Here is a 19969-nt window from a genome sequence, read left to right as displayed (position 1 = left end):
GGCAAGATGGAGGAGGAGACCTGAAAGCCAAAGACTTCTAGCCAAAGCCCCTCTGGCCCTCCTTTTAGGGGCAGCCACCCTGCTCCAGCAGCCAGCAGATGTGGCTGCCCTAACAGGAGCACTCAGTAAATGCTGGCTAAATGGATGAACTGATTACTGTGGTCTGCTTTGGCTGTGATCAGGGTAAATGAGATGGGGTTCCATTCTGCCCTTCCCCCTCTCCTGGTCAGTGAGTCCTCCTTGCCTCTGCTCCAAGTAAACAATCAGGAACTGTTGCATAATACAAACCTCAGTGTTACATACCCATTTGGCCACATTTGCAAAACAGACAAAGGAAACATTGACATTTTTGAGAAGCGGGTATTTAGGCATAATCAGTGTTGGTTGTGGCTGGCTGCCCTGTTGCAAGATGCCAAAGCTAGCTGCATTGAAATGCCAGGCCGCCCCAAACCCAGGTCCCTTAAAAACTAAAACCAAGCCAAAGCCACTTATGAGCTATGCTGTCACTAATCCCAGAATAGCCCAGGGAAGGATATCTTTGGAGAATTCAGACTTCCTTTCTCAAAAGAAACAAGATCAGGACTGTATCGGCTTATATATCCAAATGTACAGACATATCATCTCATTTAGGGATGGGGTGGAGTGTGGTGATTTGGAAAATAAATAAACCAAGCTTGAAAGGAGTTGGGCTCTAATGGTGGTCAGTACCTCCTCTCAGAGTCACTGAGGGTGATGACACTTCTGTGAGCTGATTGAAATATCTGTCATTTGAGACAGTTCCGAAGCCAATTTTCTTACAAGGAATGCATTCATGGTGTTTTTAACATAGTACATACTGTGACATCAAATATTTAGAAGAACATGGTGGTAAGAAAGAAGGGTTGCCACCTCAGATCAAGGTGGCCTCCCAAGTGCTACAGAACCATGCGCTTGCATGTCTAGATGGTTTTATTGCAAGAGTATCACTTTTCCATTGGATACGTGGAAAGCACTTCGGTTCTGTATGATGCTGTGCATAAATCCTCCCATTCTGGGGGCATGAGAAGGACTTGTGGTTACTGTTAAGAAATGCAAATTTCAGCCCCACCTTCATATAGCTCTCTCCATAAGTGCTGTGACTGGGTGTGTGCATTTCAACAAGCAACTAAAAAAGGTTCTGATGCAAGGAAACCTCAGACCATGCTATTGAGGAGCTCTGTTATGTGCACTTGTACTTTATCTGTGAACCAGTTAATGGGCAAAAAATGGATGTAATGTGGTGAATCAGTCATTCACAGGCGATTTACTTTTCATACTTGAAAGATAATCTTTTGATTCAGCCATGAAAGTTATTAAAATCAGTAGTGCCCACTATGAAAAGAGAAGGAGGTTGAATTTCATGCATAAGAATGTTCAAAATAGAAGAGCAGGGAACCAAGTCCAGCCCACGCTTTAAAGATCTTATACAACCACAGACACAGAAGATTTAAGAAATGGCCATTTTTAACAGTAGAAGCATTAATAGAACCTTGCTGTTATCTGCTAAAATTATTCTTTGCTCTGGACCTTAGTTCAGCATTAAGATATGCATCCTCATTCTCAGAGGAAGAAGAATTTATCAGGACAATCTATAGTCTCTAATTCTCAAAGTCCTCAGTATTTCCTCCCTTTTGGACTCTAATGGTCTTAAACAACTGGTCTTAGCCTTCATAAACTGTTATTTGGGGAAGATGGAAAATCCCCAGGGTGCTTTTTCTGATGTGTCTTCCCTTTGTTTTCTGAATAAAAGACTTTGTCTCATGGAAACAAGCCAGTGTGTCCACTGTCAGAGTGCAGGACACTATTGCAGGACATTCAGAGCCCACGGCGCATGGAGCTTTCAGTCTGCTTGGGAGGCATGTGCTGCTGGCAGTCTGCAGGTCATGTTGAATGGGCAAAGTGAACTAATGGCAGGTGGCGTAGCAGCAGAGGTATAGGCAGAGTCAGGATCCCGAGGGTGGGCCACTCAGCCTCTTCTACTGACCAGCTCTGTGATGTTAGTTGGTTATCAAGTCAACTAGTACTTCATTATTATGCTTATTATGGAGATAACGTGGTTTAGAGCGGCACTTAAACTTCTGACGCTTGGTGATTTGTGCAGTAGGTGATGTGACCCAGAAGGTGTGCAGTGGAGCCTAAGCTCCCAGGTGAGGCTGATTTAGTTTTGAGTAACAAAGGTTTGGGGTTCTATATAAACCCCCTACTTTTATATAAAGTTCCTGGTTTGATTCTTATCACATGGCGGGTTCTCAATAAATGACTATTATGGTGCATATATTTCTACCACAAGAGTTATGTGACACAGACTGTTGGAACAAATGCACCTGATTTTTCTTAGTTGAGAAAGGCTGCTACAAACCTGGGGTGAATTCTTATTACTCAGAACAGAAAATGTCCCCAGTGCACTTGCGGAAGCTTTGAGATTTGTCTCAGCAGCTGTCACTGTGCTTCACTAGCCCCTTCGAATAGGCACGTTGGGCCTTACAGTTCCATTAACTTCAAGGAGAGATTTCGTTCAGTGAAAATAAAGCCCATCGTTGATCACATACCATTACAGGAGGGGAAAGAGATGATCAGCTCCTGTCTTCAAATACCCAAGTGCTGGTTCCTCCTAGAAGGTGAGAATGAAAACCCAGAGAAAGCAGGTAACTGCCCCATTGTTAGATTCTGAGTCATGAGAGCCCCCACAGCGTAGATGTGTGATACTAGTTTGTTGTGGTTTGGGGTTTGTTTTTATGAAAATAAAAGGGATAGGTCTAAAATCTATATTCCTTTCCTTGAGTTTGACCAAGGTTGTATAACATAATAACATAGTGAAATGGGGTATACAGGTACAATAGTTATCTTTAATATTGATAAAAGCTACAACCCACCATGAAAAAGTAGCAATTGTGGGCCTGTATATATGATGTTGCAGCTGCAAAGTGTAAAAAGCAAAAATAGGCTGAAATATAAAAAGGAAGTGACAAAGCTACAGTTACAATGGGAGGCTTGAATACACAGAAATTAATAGACCAAGTTAACTAAAAATTTAATGGAACATGAATAACAGACCTTCCTTTTAAGCCTGATTTCATGTAGGTAGGTAGATAAGAGTCAAAGATAGAATAGACTTTCTTTTCAAATACATATTAAACATTCTCAGAAACTGGTCATGTGCTAGGGTACAAAGGAAATCTCACCAATTTCAAATAGCAAAAACCACGTGGGCTACTTTCACTGACCACAACAAAACTAAAATTAGAAATTACAAAAAAAACTGTATTATTAAAATTTTAAAATTATACATTCAAGTAACACTTAAATTACAGAGGGAATTAAAAATGAAATTTAAATCTGTTTAGAAATAAATAATAGAAGCCATGTTATATTCCAAAATCTATAGAATAGGGCCACAGTAACACAGAGAAGATAATTTATGTATAGCAATAAGTATACCGCACCCAAAACAAGAAAAATGCAAAATAAATGAATCTTTTGTTAATTCAAGAAGATATAAAAAGAACAACACAATGATACATCTTAGAAAGAAAATAGAAGTAAAAATAAAAATAAAGACAAGGGAAAAAACAACTGGAGATTAGAAACGTAGGTGGAGATGATAAATGATATCAAAAGCTGGGATATACTGAGATGTGCCTGTCAAAACACTCCGTATTATTTTCCAATATGTAAGTGAAACTAAAAATAAAATATATCCAGTTTTTAATTAAAAAACAAAATATCCACACAATGAGCTTTGAGAAAAATATGCTTTGAAAATGACCCAAATTCCTGATCTGATATTCATCTGTGTGTCAGTCATTACCACTAAGCTTGTTTCCCAGTCTACAAAGTGGGAATGGTAATAATACACACACCATGTCATAGATGGCTCATGTATGTAATTATATGAAAAGTCCTTAAAACAGTGCCCTGCAAAGAGTAAGCCTTCAATAAATGTTGGTATGACTTTTATTAATAATTAAGAATTGTCCTACATATAAAGTTCCTTTGTTCTTCTTTGGGTTTTGTTGAATACAGTGAGTTTTAATAAACTTTTGCTAAATTTTGTTGAGTCATTAATAAATTTCTGTTGAATTCCACCAGCAAGCAGGCAGAGCAGACAGGAGGAGAGATCTAGCCTGCAGAAGCTTCATTTGAATAATTAGTGGTGTGCGGAGACATCAAGGTATAGGTTTCAGCTCTCTGTGGTAATTCACCAATAGGTGTTGAAATATATATATGTGTTTGTTGGTTTGTTTTATTAATTAAAAGGTGAAACATGGAGAAAATGATACCTTGCCCAAGATTTTCCTGCCCTATGGCGCTTGGACTAGTGGCCGATGTTCCCAGCAAAACAGCTGTCGATGTCTCCATCCTCCTTAGGCCACCCTCTCCTCTCCCTAGGTCTTAACTTCATATCTGAGTTCAGACTCTGCATTGGGACAGCAGTCTTAGCCTAATCATGGAAGTGAGCAAGCCCTTTGACAAGGGAGAAAGGGCCTGCCTGTGTCCACTGTGGGTCTCAGATAGATTTGGATGCAGCATTAGAGAAGGAAGAGCTTTACAAATTATACTTAACATCAAGGAGTAACTGAAGCCTCTCACTTAGTGCCACGTATCTTAACATGAGAGACCCTCAAAGGATTCTGTGTCTGATACAAACAGTCCAGTACTGTGTCTGGGTCTGAGAACCTCAGTCGGCAGCTAATCATGGAAATTAGGAATCTTTGTGAAAGCTGTGTCAGCGACCCAGAACTTTGTGATTAATCACATGGATTAAATGTGATTTGCAGTCCTAAAACCCTGTAGGAATAGTCAAAGGCAAATTCATGTTTATATTTTACTCCTTGCATCATTTCTTGTTTTATAACATGGTCCAAGAAGCACAAACCCCATACAGGAAGCCTCATGAAAAGAGAATTCTACAGTCAAGTACAGACAAAAAACCCCCACACATTCTGTCTATCTGCAGGAAATATACAATGCTTTGTAGATATGCAGGACTGATAAGGGATGCTTTAAGGATTTCTATTTAAATTTATTTAGCTTAGGGTTCAGCAAATGTTTTCTGTATAGAACCAGAGTGTAAATATTTTCAGTTTTGAGGGTCATGTTGGTCTTTTGCAGCCACTCAACTCTACCATTGTAGCCTAAAAGGAGTCATTGATATGTCAGGTACCAGACTTATCAGGGTGATCACCTGATAACTATGTTGTTTACCTGAAACTAATATTAGATGTCAACTATAATTGAAAAAATAAAAATAAGTCAATTGATCAAAAAAGGAGTCATAGCATAGGCAAAAGGGCATGTGCATGCTTGATTAAACTTTATTTCCTTAAATAAAGTTTATTTATTCCCTGAAACTGGAATTCGACCTAATTTTTACATGTACAAAGTATTCTTCTTTGAGTATTTTTCACCATTTAAAAATATAAAAACCCACATTTGCTCATGGTCCATACAAAAGCAGGCAGTGAGCTGGCTTTGGCCTTAATTCCCTGAAGCACCCCTAGTTGAGCCCACTGTTTCCCCACTCTGAATAATCATAGAAACAGCCCCCCCCCACAGACACACTCACATACACACTTCACCTGGTGAAACTTACTAACCTTCCAGGAAAGAGGAGCTACTGTAGGTAGGAGGCCATAGGAGCTACTGTAGATTGGAGCCATTCAAAGTGCACTCTGTGGGCCGATATAGCACCAGCATTAGCTGAGAGCTTGTTAGAAATGTAGAATTTAACCCCATATCAGAGCACCTGACTCAGAATCTCTGAGAGTGGGACCTAGCAATCCGTCTTAACAAGGTTTCCAGTGATTCTGATGCCTATTGAAGCTTTAGAAGCACTGCCCTAGACCACAGGAGGAAAACTGCTGACTTGGGGACATTAAATGCCACCTGGGGGTGTTAGAACAGTTCATTCAGTCATTCATTCAATAAGTCAATTAACATAAATTGAACACCTACTAGGGGCCAGACCCCTAAACACTGGTGATTTGAAATAATTAATAGAATACTGTTGGGCCCTTAATGGATGGGGGATTGTCTTTCACGAGAGCTCCAGGGAATAGTTTTGAGTGGCTCTGCTTCTTATTTCCTCATTTACTCAGCAGGCTTTGCTGGCTGGGGCCACCCTCCCAGCTCAGGCAATACACAGGATGGAGATTTAATGCGCTAATATGAGTGAAGTGTTCCACATTGCCTAGATAATAAATGCTGTTTCACTATTAACATCCTTTCAGCTACTGAAATGACCATTAAGTGCTGTCTCTCAGAATGTTAATATGCTTGGTTTGGGTTTTGTAAGGACAAGTTATCAAATACTAGCATTAGACATCCCAACAGAGGATCTGAATGTGCGCTCCATGCTTGCTGTCCCTCCATTTTTATTAGGAGGGGGGATATTGCTTCTACAGCTTTGAAAAGCTGTGCCTTAGAAATCTGTCAGACTCATCAACCTTCCTTCAAAATTTCAGTAATACCCCCACACTTTAGAGCAGGACATAGACGTGGAAGCTTCTGGGGGAACCAAGAAAACAAGGGTATTCACCACATAGCTTCTCTGCCACCTCCCCAGCTGCCCATCAGCCAGCTCCTCATAGGGTGCTGTCAGCTTGAAGCTAAGGGGCCCAGTAACTATTCTGCAGGTGCTGAGAATAGCAACTCTGAGAGGAAATTACCAAGGAAACATATGAGACCAGAGAGAGAGTGAGCAAGAAAGGAGAGAGAGCGTGCGAGCAAGCAAGCGAGCGTCCCTCAGCAAATAGACCTGGAGGAGTGGGAAACTGCAACAGTATTACAGGTCTGAAAGCACACAGACTTCTGCCTTCTAATGCTTTGCCATATTAAATGGAAAGGTCAGTTGCTTGCTTACACTGAAGGAAGAAGTTCTGCTAAGGAACCTGGCAGCAAAATACAAAGATAGAGAACAGGATAAGAAGGCATTCTTGTTTGTCACTATGTGGTAATCCCATGAGAGGTGCTGCTTAGGGACTGGAGGCTTAGGCACTCTGCTGGTTTCCCTGGTTTCGGGCTTCTATGGGTGCTCAGCATGCTTCCTGACCAGTGGTTAGTAAAGGAAAGCTAATTAACAAACATTGGACTTGTTCCACTCTAAGCAAAGGGTATAGGATTATCCAGAATGAGCAAGGCTTTGTCAATAGTAAGTCCCCACATCCTTACAAACAAGGTAGATCAGAGCTTTTTATAACATATTCTCCTCAATAAGTTTGTGAGACTGGTATTCTTTGCCCTGTTGAGAAAACTGAAGCTCAGAGACAGTGATAAACTTGCCCAGAGTCACCCAGCAACTGAGTGCCAGAGCTCACAGCCCCAAATAGATTTTTCTGACATCCAAGTCCCCTTCCGCTTCACTGAGCTCCAGCCCACGGCCTACTCAGAGTTCCATGCTCCATTGTTTAATTCTGGAGGGCAGATCCCAGTCACTCAGGGAACAGGGGAATTGTGGTGCTGCTCATCTTAAGGTTCAGGAGTGACTTGGTATAAGTTTATTCCAATTTCTGTGTCCTAGATCCCTAATTTCTAAAATTGAAATCTGTGTTTAAGCAAAACACAAAAAATTTAAAGCTCTACCTGACATCATGAGTACACATTCTGGTGGCCAGAATAGGTGTGCAAGAATTAGCAGTTCATGTGATGATGCCCAGTTTGTATTTTAAGTGACTGCTCATAAAACTAACCTATCTGAAGCTTATTACCTTTCTTTTTAATGTCACTAGTAGAATGCAGCCCTGAAGCTTTTTTCTTCTTTTATGCTATGATTTCATATATGATGCTTTGCCCAAGAATCACTGGGAACAAAAGAACTGTGAAATCTATTATCTTCAAAGAAGTTTTACTTTAGGATTCCTCCTACCTAAGAACTCTGAATAGTCTGTCACTTCACAAGTGTGATAAATGTGAAAGATCCTAGTAATATGTACTGAATAAAAATACCAGAGAAGTTCAACCTTAGCCGTCAAGAAGACACTGTAGCAGGGGGCCTGGGGGCGGGGTCATAGAGACACCCTCTCCAGGTTCACAGCAAGGCCCGACTTCCGTGCGCTTTGGCTCCCTTGCCTCCCAGTAGGTATGTTCCTGATTATTTTCGTTTTATTTTTGCAATAGCAATAATAATAATAATAATAATAATAATAATATTAAAAACATGGTATTACCCCAAAGCCCTAAATCTAATTTCCTCTCCCAGCTTCAGTTTTTAATGGAAGGACAAACATAACTGTGTTTTTCAGTTAGGAACTCATGCTTCTATGCAGTGTCTATTCTATTGTAAGTTTCCTCAGTCCTTTATTAGTTAGCGGAACAACAGCTGCTATAACAAAACAAAACCCTCACAGTTCAGTAGTGTAGCACAGTAGAAGTGCATTGGCAGGTCTTTCTGGTCAACTACCAAGTTTCTTTCGGTCATGGATTTAGAGGGGCCAAGTTCCTTTTGTGTCATGGCCTGGCCACCCTCCAAGGCCCAATTTCTGCTGCTAAAGGGGGAAGGGTAGGGTGTCGAAGGAATTCCTACATTTGAATTGCTTGAGTCTAGTGGGTAGGCACAGAATTTGGACTACAATTTATAAACCATCTCTAGCCACATGGCACCACCTTCTTGCAATGGGGACTAGAATGTAATTTCCAACTGGGCAGCCATTTCCCACAGACGGTGCTCTACCATAGAGGAGGAAGGGTAAATTATCACGCACAGTTGGCCATCTCAACCACAAGACACAAGCTGATGCCTTGCACAGTTGTGCTACTCACAGAGTTGTTTTTATCATTATCTGATAGTTGTCTTCTTGAACCTTCCATCTGATGGCCATTTCTGGGGACAAGACTTCATTAGGGAGGTCTGCTGTGACGCAGGCACAGCCATGGTATGTCCCCAAATATAATTAGCTTCACACTGAATAATCTAATTTCCTTATTTCCCTCCCATCTTTCCAATTACACTGTAGTTCTATGACAGCAATGAACTTGCCTATATCATTCGTTACCATATTTTTAGTGCCTAACACTATCGTGGAATATTATAGGTATTCAATAAATATTTGAGAAGGAAGGAAGCATAGGAAAAAGAATGGAAAGAAGACAACAGGAAGGGATGAAGATGGAGGGGAGCTGGTTAGCTCTGGAGGTAGCTCAGTTAGGCCACCTTTAATTTGTACCGTAGGGGATATCAAGAGAACAGCCAAAAAATGGGCTGGTCACATTTCAGGGCAAGGATCCATTCCTCTTTGAAAAAATAGTTGCCCATCCCCATATAAGCCCTCTTGGCAATCTCTGATAGAAATTTAAAAAGACTAACCCTGACCAGTGTGACTCAGTTGGTTGGGCGTCAAAGCAAAAGGTCACCAGTTTGCTTCCCTGTCAGGGCACATGCCTAAGTTGCAGTTTTGGTCCCCAGTTGGGGCATGTATGAGAGGCAACCAATCAATGTTTCTCTCTCATAATGAAGTTTATCTCCTCTTTTTCCCATCCTTACCTTCTCTCTGAAAAATAAACAACAAAAAAAAATTTTTAAGAGAAACTGAAAAAGACTAAAGATTTTGTCCTTTGCTTCTAAATGCCTCTAAATCCAATGCAATACAATACAGCAACAAAAGGAATTAACTATTAATACATACTAAAACATGAATGAATTTCAAAATAATTATGCTGAGTAAAAAAAGTGAGAAAAACTAGTACATACTAGTACACACTAGTATCGCTGCACTTACACAAAATTTTAGGAAATGCAGACTAACTTTCAGTGACAGAAAGCATATAAGCAGTTGTCTTAGCCTGGGGTAAGGTACTTGGTAGTGACAGATATGTTCATTTTCTTCATTGTGGTTATGGTTATTTGGGTGTACACATAAGCCAAAACTTCCCAAATTATATACTTCAAACATATGAGATTTATTCTATACCAGTTATACTTCAATAAAGCTGTTAAAAATAAAAATAAATAAATGTGAAATTAAAAATATACTAAGCTAGAACCACTTCTCTCCATCTCATCATTCCTAATTCTTGGGTGGTGTGTGTCTTAAAAAAATACTTCATAAGTAGCCGGGTATCTACCTCCATGGTAATATTGGCAAGTATGTATTCATGGCATCTGTTAGAAAAAGATCACAATTCTCTTGACCCCTGTTTGAGAATGGCTTCCAGCTCAGAAGATGACTGAATCATGGAGACAGAATGTGAGCCATTTATATCTTCTACTTACAGACACCTACACATACACATATAAGCTCTTACATGTTAAAATCTGCTTCTTCCCAGGTTCTGTGGCCAGACCCGTCACTGACTCCCCAGCCCAGGCGCCCAGCCACCGCTCACCACTACCATGGCCGAAGACGCGGACATGCGCAATGAGCTGGAGGAGATGCAGCGAAGGGCCGACCAGCTGGCTGATGAGGTGAGGGATGGAGAATGAGATGGGATCGAAAGATGGGGAAAAGGTGGGAAAAGGGCTGCTTCTAAAGTCTCAGTTAAAATTCACACACACACACACACACACACACACACACACACACACACACACGGGAATATAACTGTGATTTCCTCTATGCCTAAGGCCTCTGCAGACAAAAATGGGTTAATTATAAAACCTACATATGAATTAATGTTTTAGTCAAAGCTCTCAATCTCTAGAAACCTAGAGGAGACAAGAGCCTCTAAGAAAAGCTGTCTTTGGGTGTCTTACAGTTAGTAGTGTGCTGGAGCTTGTTCAGTTGTGAGAGCTGATTGTTAACATTTTCCAGAACTTTGAAACCCGGTATTAAAATTAAATTATATAAACTAACAATTAAATAGATGATATTAAAATCAGAGGTACTAAATGCTCAAAACTCATCAATTACTAATCATTTTACTATATTTTACTACTATCTATGCTCTCAAATTCCTTGACATGTTTTTGGTCTATAGTGTGGAGATACTGAATAATGGTGCATTACCAGGAATCTTCCCAAGTTCACCACCAGTGACAACGTATGTACTTAGCAATCAGACAGAGCGAGAGTATTCATACTGTGGGAATCTGCAAACACTACAAATAAGGGCTGACTTATTGTTTTGAGGATTGTCTAGTATTTGAAAACTAAAATTCTCTTCAGCAAAGAAGTCTCTTGTGTCATTGACAAATGAGTAAAGTTTAACATACATCTTCATTGTTTCACTGTCCTCTTACTCATTAATGTAAATTAAAATATCAGCCAGTGTTCATGCCAGAACTAACTTGTTCTACCCATACTTACCTATGGGCACAGAGGTCAGCACAAGTCAACAAAAGCTTCCGATGAGGACCAATTGGTTATATGGAGTTTATAATAAAGTGTATTGTGTATTTTATTATTATTTGTAAATTTTGTGCTATTCATCTTTTATAAACTTAAATCATCTATATATTCTTCTTTTTTTATCTGGAAAGCCAGATGTTAAACATTTGCTAGCAAACCACTGCCTACCGCTATTCTATTTCAAAAAGCAGGCTGCTCACAGATCTTCTGGGAAAGTTAACATTCTTCACGTTTTGCAGAATCTTGTCCAAAATAAGTTCATCACTTAAAAGCATAGCTTTGAGAAATTGCACTGGTTGTTAGATTCTAGCAGTTTGAAAGGAACTGAGGAAAAAGTGACAACACTGTGCCTGAGGAACCAGATTTCCCATCTCATTTGTTTCTTATCTATAGATGAAGATAATTATTATAGCTGTCTCCTCTAGGCTAGTTATATCAAATATGCTTGATTTTTTTCACCCTAAGGTGGCAGCTTAATTTGTATTGATAAGAACTGTTAATTATGTTTTTAGGGGATTTCTAATAAACTCAATTTTAGATTCATCTCAGTTCATAATTATGTTTGTTCTTAAAATTCAATATTCCTATTCTAGGGTGGTCAAATTAGTCCTCTGAGTATTAGAGATCACTTTTCATGTATCCTGCCCATACAAGATTATATTTTCCAGATAATTTTGTCTTTGATATCAAGATCAGCTTCATATGGTTTTGATTTTATGAAGATCAACTTTAATGTAATTGCTTTAGGGAATCTTCTTAGACAGAAAGCCTGATAAGAAAGAAATTGAAAATGGGAAGACCTTTTGCGTTTCAGTTACAAACAGAAATGAATATATGATGGTAAAACCCTTTGTGTTTCTCAAGGGAAGAATGTAGTTCTGATTTTTCAAGACCTCTGGATCCTGCACTTAAACTGTTTATTTATTTATTTTTATCGTAGTCACTGGAAAGCACCCGCCGTATGCTGCAACTGGTGGAAGAGGTAAGGAGTGACCATAGCTTATGATAAACTAGTCCCTTTCACTGACATATTCTTTCCCTGGACCCGGCTGCCTTTCCCTGGGCCATGACCCCAATGATTCCAGGGTTAACGGAGCCTACACAGAAGCTATATAGTAAGGGAGATGCTGTACAGAAGCTGCCAGGTGGTCATCAAATTATCCACTCTCCCAGCCCAGGCTGCCTTTACAATCTGAGAAGCAGAGGATAGTATTTCCAAGTAAATGCTTCCAAGAAATCACAAAAGACTGAATCACTTTAAACAAATCAGAGTGTTTTTTATTACACAAAGGAATTATTTACATAAAAGCCGACTTGTGGCAATTTTGAAGCATTTAAGTTGCATCTAATTGACATTCTCTTCTGTCTTTAGTCACATGTATGACTTTTTAAAATATGTACCCCAATAGGTATAACATTTTCAGAAATTGTTCTGTTTGGAGTCAGGCACTAAAATTCATGAAATAAGAGAAATAACAAAATTCATAAAATAAGAGGGTAATGCTTTAATAAGGGGAAATATCAAGACCAATAATATAAATATAGGAACTCTTTTATATTCTTGACTTTGGTTTGAACATCCCTTTGCAAGGCCTGGTTAATGAATCTCCAACTATTTTTAAATGGGTAAAATAGGTCAGAGAGCAATTATGGAATCAAAAGACCATTTACGATTAAACTCACTGATTCCAATTTGGGAGAGCAGCAGTCAACCAGGAAGAATAAATAGATTAATTAAACTTGTCCTTTGGGAGAGATGCAGTGGAAAGAGAATAGGATGGGTTATATTTATATTAAATGAATAAAATAAACTTAAAAGTGTTTATTCAGTGAAGTGCTGTTTTAGTTATGGTTTGAAACTGATCATCAACATATAAATTTGTGTGTGGTTATCAATTTTAGAGATCTAGGAGGTTCTGTAGAAGAAGAAGAATTAAATGAGCCAACTTGCCTCATGCCACTGTAAACTGCTTATGCAATGACATGAAAGAAAAAAAAGACAAATTTTACAAGGCTAAAAGGAAGAGCAGCTGCTTTTCACAGTATTGGAGCCAACATTTATTATTTCACCAACTTTAGCTTCTCATCTAGGAATGAAACATGATGACTAAATGTGAATTGTCACAGGAGAAATAGGGAGAGATGATAACAAGGAGCTCCCAGGACACTTGGGAAGGGCAGGGAGGTGGACTTAATGAAATTTGTTACCACTAAAAATGACCATTTGAGTCTGCAATGCAGTACAAATGGCACCCATAGGAAGGAAGACCACTAAGGGGCCTGCAGCAGCACAGGAAAGCAGCCTTTGCTCTCTAAATGAAGAGAAATTTTACTTTGCTCTATCCTGGGAATGCAATTCATGCAGAAATACTCAAGCACCAAGAAGGAGGCAGATAATCTAAATCTAGGAGTGCTGGAGAGGCTTTCAGAGTAGTTATTGTCACTCAGTCTGAGAGCAAGTGAAAGGAACAAACCTTAGTGAGCTCTGATGTTGACCTGAAGGGAGCCCAGAAGTCCACTGACGTTATTATCTTGATACATCTTTATCATCTTCAACCATAGCCTCTAAGCTCATCTTTTGAATATTTGGTTTACGTGTATGTACATGCGAAGTAGATTTCTAAAGTAGCAGAACTCTCACCAATTTGCTCACCTGTGCAATGTCAAAACACTGCCCTGAACATGGAATGTGGTGGAGTATATGCATCAAAATGCACCACTTTGGCCCTGGTAGGGCAGGGCACCTGCCTAGGTTGTGGGTTTGGTCCTCTGTTGCGGCGCTTACGAGAGGCCAATGTTTCTCTCTCACATCAGTATTTCTCTCCCTCTCTCTCTCCTTTCCCCCTCTCAAAATTAATAAACAAACAACAACAACAACAACAAATGTTGTACCACTTTGAACTGGCCCCTCACCCATTGGAGTCACTGGGCCATAGACACTTCTTTGTGTCTTCTTAAATTTTAAGGCATTGTTGGCTAGTTTTTGAAAGGGAGTGTCTGCTCTAACGTATTCTGGGAGGGAAAAAGAATCTCAAAACCCTATTGATTGAAGTAGGATTCTCGAATCATATGTTTGTTTCTCCTAAAGAGTTTCTCAGTCAAACATGCAGTTGCATCTTAGAACAAGGAGCAAAACAAGTGGAAGCTCTCTCCTACCTCTAATAAGTGAGAGGAGGCTATTAGACTTTCCCTCCTGAGGAAATTATGAGCAAACCATTATGAGAGTAGACTGCTCTGTTCTTACTTCCTCCTGGGTTATTTTATTTTTATGGTAAACACCTCTTACTTCTAGGGCACCGGCTATTCAGATGATATTCTACTTTTCAATCAAAAAAGAAATTCTCTTTAACGAGAACCAGCATTAAATATTCATCAAGGGCAGAAATGATTTGGAAATCTGAGCGTTGAAATACCAGGATCTTGCCCATGATCCCAAAGTGCATCACTGCTATATAATTTGAATTGAGCAGAATTTCTATTGAAATTCAGTCTCAAAGACAGGAAAGGTTACTATGTGCATGATGTCTCCCAAAGGCAGACAGTCTCACCTTCAGTGGAATGTCCGACCTCATGAGCCATCTCTCATAGACTGTGGGGTATAGCAGAGTGGTGGGGTAGGGGCTTGTCTTTTAGTAGAAGTTGCTGCATCAGCATTTCAAGGATGATATAAAGTTATTCAAAGGTCAGTGGGGAAAGTTCAGAAGAGCCCTAATGCCATACACAGATTAAAAAGTTTGAAATAACATAGCACTTGTTTCCCAGTCTGGAGGTGGGTACTGTCTCTTTTGATGGATGCATTTCAAGAAATGTGTATGGAATGTCTAATTATAGGGATGGCAGGGAAGATAAAAATTGATCTCAGGCAAGAAAACAGCTATGGAAATAGCTCTCCAAATTCAAGCCATACCTGCCTTAAGAGCATAGAGGAGACAACAATTATTTCTGGTGACAGAGTCATGAATGTATCCTAAAGGAGGGAGTATTTGATTCCAGACAAAAACATTCACCCTGCTAACACTAAATGCAGTCTATACATGAATGCCTTGGGCTATGACAACTCAGCCCAGGAAAAGCCACACTGCTTCAGGGCAGGCTGATTCAGAAGCCTGGAGAGGTGCTTGGGGGCTCCCCAACATTTTGTGGCTGTTTTAGCATCTTTCTTTTATACCAACTTATCTTTTAAGACACTTTGGCCACAAGAAGATAATAAGCATTCTAAAGCTATAGCTGTGTTATGCCAGCCATTCTGCTAAAATGGAAATTCAGGCTGGGCAGCTGTTTTCAGACAGGCAGGTGTAGGCCTTTTGGAACTCTGGTGGTTAGAGAGCACCTGGCCTCTGCTAGTTTCAGCTCAGGCGTATTGGCCTGGTGGGGGGGGGGGGGGGGAGCATCTCAGAATGACAAAAGAAAGACTTTAAAATGTTCTCCAGACATGGTTTTAGTTCATCTGCAAGAAAGGAAAAATAAAAATAGAGGAAAAAAAAGAAAAAAGAAAGACATGGAAAAAAAATACTTCACATTTCAAACTGCCCTCTTTTTAGGTATAAAATTGTCTTAGCAATCTCAAATAGAAAACAAGAACTGAACTAAGACAAAAATAGAACCACCTCCTCTCACTCTTTACTATTAAAACATAATACTCTTTAAGGAAGAGGAGAAAATGGTATTCTGCTTCCACTGAGATATTATCCCTAGCCTTGCCCTTCTCTCTTGCACATCTGACAGTTCCCCCAAAGAACAATCCTGTTATTTTGACAAAAGCTGTCAGCAAAACAGTGAAGCCAACTGTACATTCTAACACTTATTGAGAACCTACTATGTGCCAGGTACTGTGCTGAAAGCTTTTATCATCAAGCATATATTAGCTCACTCAATCCTTGTAGCCACCTTTCACTATTACAGTTTCCCCTTGAACAATGCAGGGGTTAGGGGTGCCCACCTGCTGTACTGTTAAAAAAATTCAAGTATAACTACAGCATTTTGAGCTCCATTTACCAAGGAAGAAATGAAAGTACACACTGGTTAAGTAACTTGCATGACCCTCACAACTACAAATGACTAAGATGAAATTAAAGCCCGGGTCTACCTGATTACAGAGTGTAAATTCTTATGCACAGATGTAACTTCCTGTCCACCAACAACTCCTACAATACTGCCTTTTTTTTTTTTTGGAGATTCCACAAAAACTAGAAGGATATTAAAACAAACGAAAATAAAAGCAACTCATTCTAAACTGATTGTGATTCCGTACAAATTAAGTCCTTTATCTTTATGTACTTTTGAACCACTGCCTCCAATGGAGTTGAACTTGTGGAAGCCTTTACATTCCATAACTTATTCTATCCTCCCAAGTACTCTGGGAAGTGAGAGAGCAATTTTTATTCCCATGAGAGAGCTGGGAAAGCTGAGAAACAGAACAGGTGACTCTAGAGCAACAGAATTGCAAAGAGACATCTAGAAACCAGAGTTACTTAATCCCAGATCCCTGCTCCTCCCACCTGACCAGATTGTCTGTCACAGTGTGAAGCAAGGCTGAGAAGCCATGCCTTTGCCTACCTGCCTTTTATCCTTGGTGCCTGGAACAGAATGAAGGCTCGACAAACACATAGTGAACGAATTAATGAATGAAAGAGCTAGTGAGTGAATGAATCAGCCTACCAACTGCCCAATCTTATTTGGCATCTCTACCCTTATCTTAAAGATGGGAAAACATCCCAAAAGGCCAGGTAACTCTTTCAGTCTCACAAGCAGTTGCTGGCTGAGCTAAGAGCACAACCCAGCATTCCTGACTCCCTGATCCCTGTTTACTGCTTCTGTTCTCACAGATTAGAGTAAACTCTTGCTCCTTCAGATTAGTTCTGTGAATCATCCTGGTGCTGAAATATTTAGCACCAACTGGAAAAAATATGAAATTATATTTGCAGAGCTCCATATAAAATAAAGGGTATAACAGCATATCAAAAAAGTATAGACAGATGAGAGCTGGTCATTAACCTGTTTCCCACCCACTGTCCCCAACAGAATGGAGCAGGGACCTTATGCACAGCCTGGAGGGGGGTGCTCAGAGGAGCACATGCCCTGCAATGCCTCTGGGCTCACCACAACTTGCATTGTCACATCCATATGCCTGAATGAGCCGTCTGCTCTTTATAATTTCTTATCATGAGCAATGGCTAAAATTTGCAGGAAGGGGCACGGAAATCAGTAAAATACAGGCTAAAGTAGACAAATGTCCATTTATGAGACATTTAAGAAAAAGAATTTGAAATGTCTTCTGGGGTCTAGAATCTTGCTGCTCACGGTGTCCTTGCACCAGCGGCATCAGCACAGCACAGCTAGTTAGAAATGCAGACTCTCAGGTTCTGCCCAGTATCAGGGATCCATTGAATCAGGATCCACATTTAAACAAGGTATTTCCTATGCAGGGAACGCATATGCACATTAAAGTTTGAGAAACAGTGGTAGAAAAGCTTCTGATGGTAGTGGGTAATAATGTTATTTTTGGTTTGCCTAGATATCCTGCTATAGATGTATTTTCTGAAAGTATTTATTTTATAAACACTTCTCTAATGCTAAACATAAGCCAGGCATCATGCTATCACATGCCACATATTAACTCATTTAATTCCCATAGCAACTCAATGACCTATTAACTATTGTTATATATGACAAATGAGATGACTGAAGCACAGAGCAATTGAGACATTTGCCTGAGGTCTCACAGCTAGAAAATGAAGTGACCAGGATTCCAGGGTAGATAGAGTCTGGCTCTGGAATTGGTGCTGTCCATCAGCCTCCAAACTACGTCCTGATTTCACAATTAAAGCTGATCCAAATGTGTTCAAAAGTAAGGTAGGCTTTTGTGTCCGGGAGAGTTAACTGGACACATTCTATGAAACAGGGAATTACAAAAGGTCACAAAAATCATTTTTAGCATTTTATTTAATTTTTGGAAGCATTATTGGAATTGAATTGTTAAAATACTGTTTAAAAAAAAAAAAACCCTCTGTTGACCTCCACTAACATCTCTCTCTTTCTTTTCTTAGTTTGAAATAAGTCAGTGGAAAATAAATGGGGCTATGAGAGATGTCTTATTTTAGAATTTATTCTAGGGAACACAGGAGCATTCCTTGAAAAACAATTAATTCAAACTGTAAGCAATGCCATTTTATTAACTGTTTATACTTATTAACAATTACCTTGTGAAACAGAAGGTCTTCCACTGAGAACTGTAATAAAGACTGTAATAAACCTTGTGAGTGAATTATTTCATCATATTATTGTGCAGAATTTTATATTTCAGAATAAGGAAATTTAGATTTCACCTAAAATAAAAAGATTTATTTTTGATTATTCTGAAATTCTTATTTTATGAGAGTAATCTTTATTCCTCATCTGCCAATCACTTTTCTTTTTTTTTTTTTTTTGTGAAAAGAAAATTGTTTATTTAACAGTTACACATATCCTTGCTTCCCCCCTAACAAACCTAGCCAGTCTTAGGAAGATCAGAAACACCGTTTCCCTACTTCCCAAACACAGTTCAGCTTTACCAGCAGCTGCCAATCATTCAATCTGCTTGGGGAGGTCCTTTCTGTGCTGTGGTGCCCTTCAGCTCTCAATACAAAATCACCGGGATTCTCAGCCTCCTTGCAAACTGTCTTCTTTCTGTAAACCACGTGGATCTCCTCTCCTTCTCCAGAGTACCCCTGCGAACACCCGCCAGCGAGGGAGACAGCCCCAGAGCACGCCGCCCCAATCACTTTTCTAAATCTCACAGAAGAACGAGTTTCCTTCTGAGCTGTGTTCCTCAATCTTTGTGAAGCAATCTTTTCCTTTGATAAATCTAAAAATCTTACACCCACTCCAAGATTCTTATACATCTTCCTCACGTGGCATTCCTCCCCAATTTACTGATGGAGGCTTTTGATGTATGATGCCATAGAAGAAGATTTAGTCTAGAAGATTTTGTAAGATTAGCTTTCTGTGGTTGGTGTTATGAAAACCGTGTTTTTATTTTCCAAATATGAAGTCACAGTATAATATTAAGTATGTATATTGCAATTCCATGTCAAGCCCCATCTGTAACCCTATCTGTGGAGACTGTACATCCCTCTCTTCTACCCTAAGAATCCCTGATAGAGCAAGTCAATGGGAGACCCATTCCTCAGAGTCCCTCCTGAGCCCCTAATACTCTTGTCATATTTCCTCCCTCTTTTTCATGGGTCCTTCTTCATTTTCCATTTCTAATAGAGCTAATTGTCCCCTTACTGATTTTTCTTCTCTCTTTTCTCTTTAACTCGTTTTCAACTTTGCTACCATTCTTGGAATATAGAGTAAAGATGCTGGTATCAGGACTTTGGTTATGTTGGATGAACAAGGAGGTAAGTTGAGATTTCTTCAGTAAGAACAATTTTTTATCTAAATAAAGTTCGTAAAAATATGTGCATTCGCAGGTAGTCATTTCGACATGCATTAAAGACATGCATGAGTGTGAGGATTCTAGAGTTTTTATCACCTTGTCTTTTTTCTTTTTTTCTGTTGAAAAGATTGGTAAAGGTAAATGTATGACAATGCTGAGGCCTTCATGACTAAATTAATGATTCTACTTTCCCTGTTCTATATGGGGTGGTAACAGAATTTGGAAGGTAAAATTTATTTGTTTGATTGGT

At 39.5% G+C, this 19969-nt stretch overlaps 1 protein-coding gene across 2 annotated transcripts in view; it reads left to right on the top strand.

Moving 5' to 3' along the window:
- Positions 1–19969, top strand: part of SNAP25 (synaptosome associated protein 25) — an 81639-nt gene that overhangs the window by 43467 nt on the left and 18203 nt on the right. For both annotated transcript variants that reach the window (XM_090286055.1, XM_090286054.1), the window contains exons 2-4: positions 10282–10417; positions 12241–12282; positions 19633–19681. In XM_090286055.1, coding sequence (XP_090142181.1) covers positions 10346–10417; positions 12241–12282; positions 19633–19681 — 163 coding nt within the window. In that variant the 5' untranslated portion in view covers positions 10282–10345. The remainder of the gene's footprint in view (positions 1–10281; positions 10418–12240; positions 12283–19632; positions 19682–19969) is intronic.

Source organism: Furipterus horrens, unplaced genomic scaffold (genome assembly GCF_987537825.1).
Source record: "Furipterus horrens unplaced genomic scaffold, mFurHor1.1.pri manual_scaffold_8, whole genome shotgun sequence".
In the NCBI taxonomy this organism is placed as follows: Eukaryota; Metazoa; Chordata; class Mammalia; order Chiroptera; family Furipteridae; genus Furipterus; species Furipterus horrens.
This window is presented reverse-complemented; position numbering and strand designations above follow the sequence as displayed.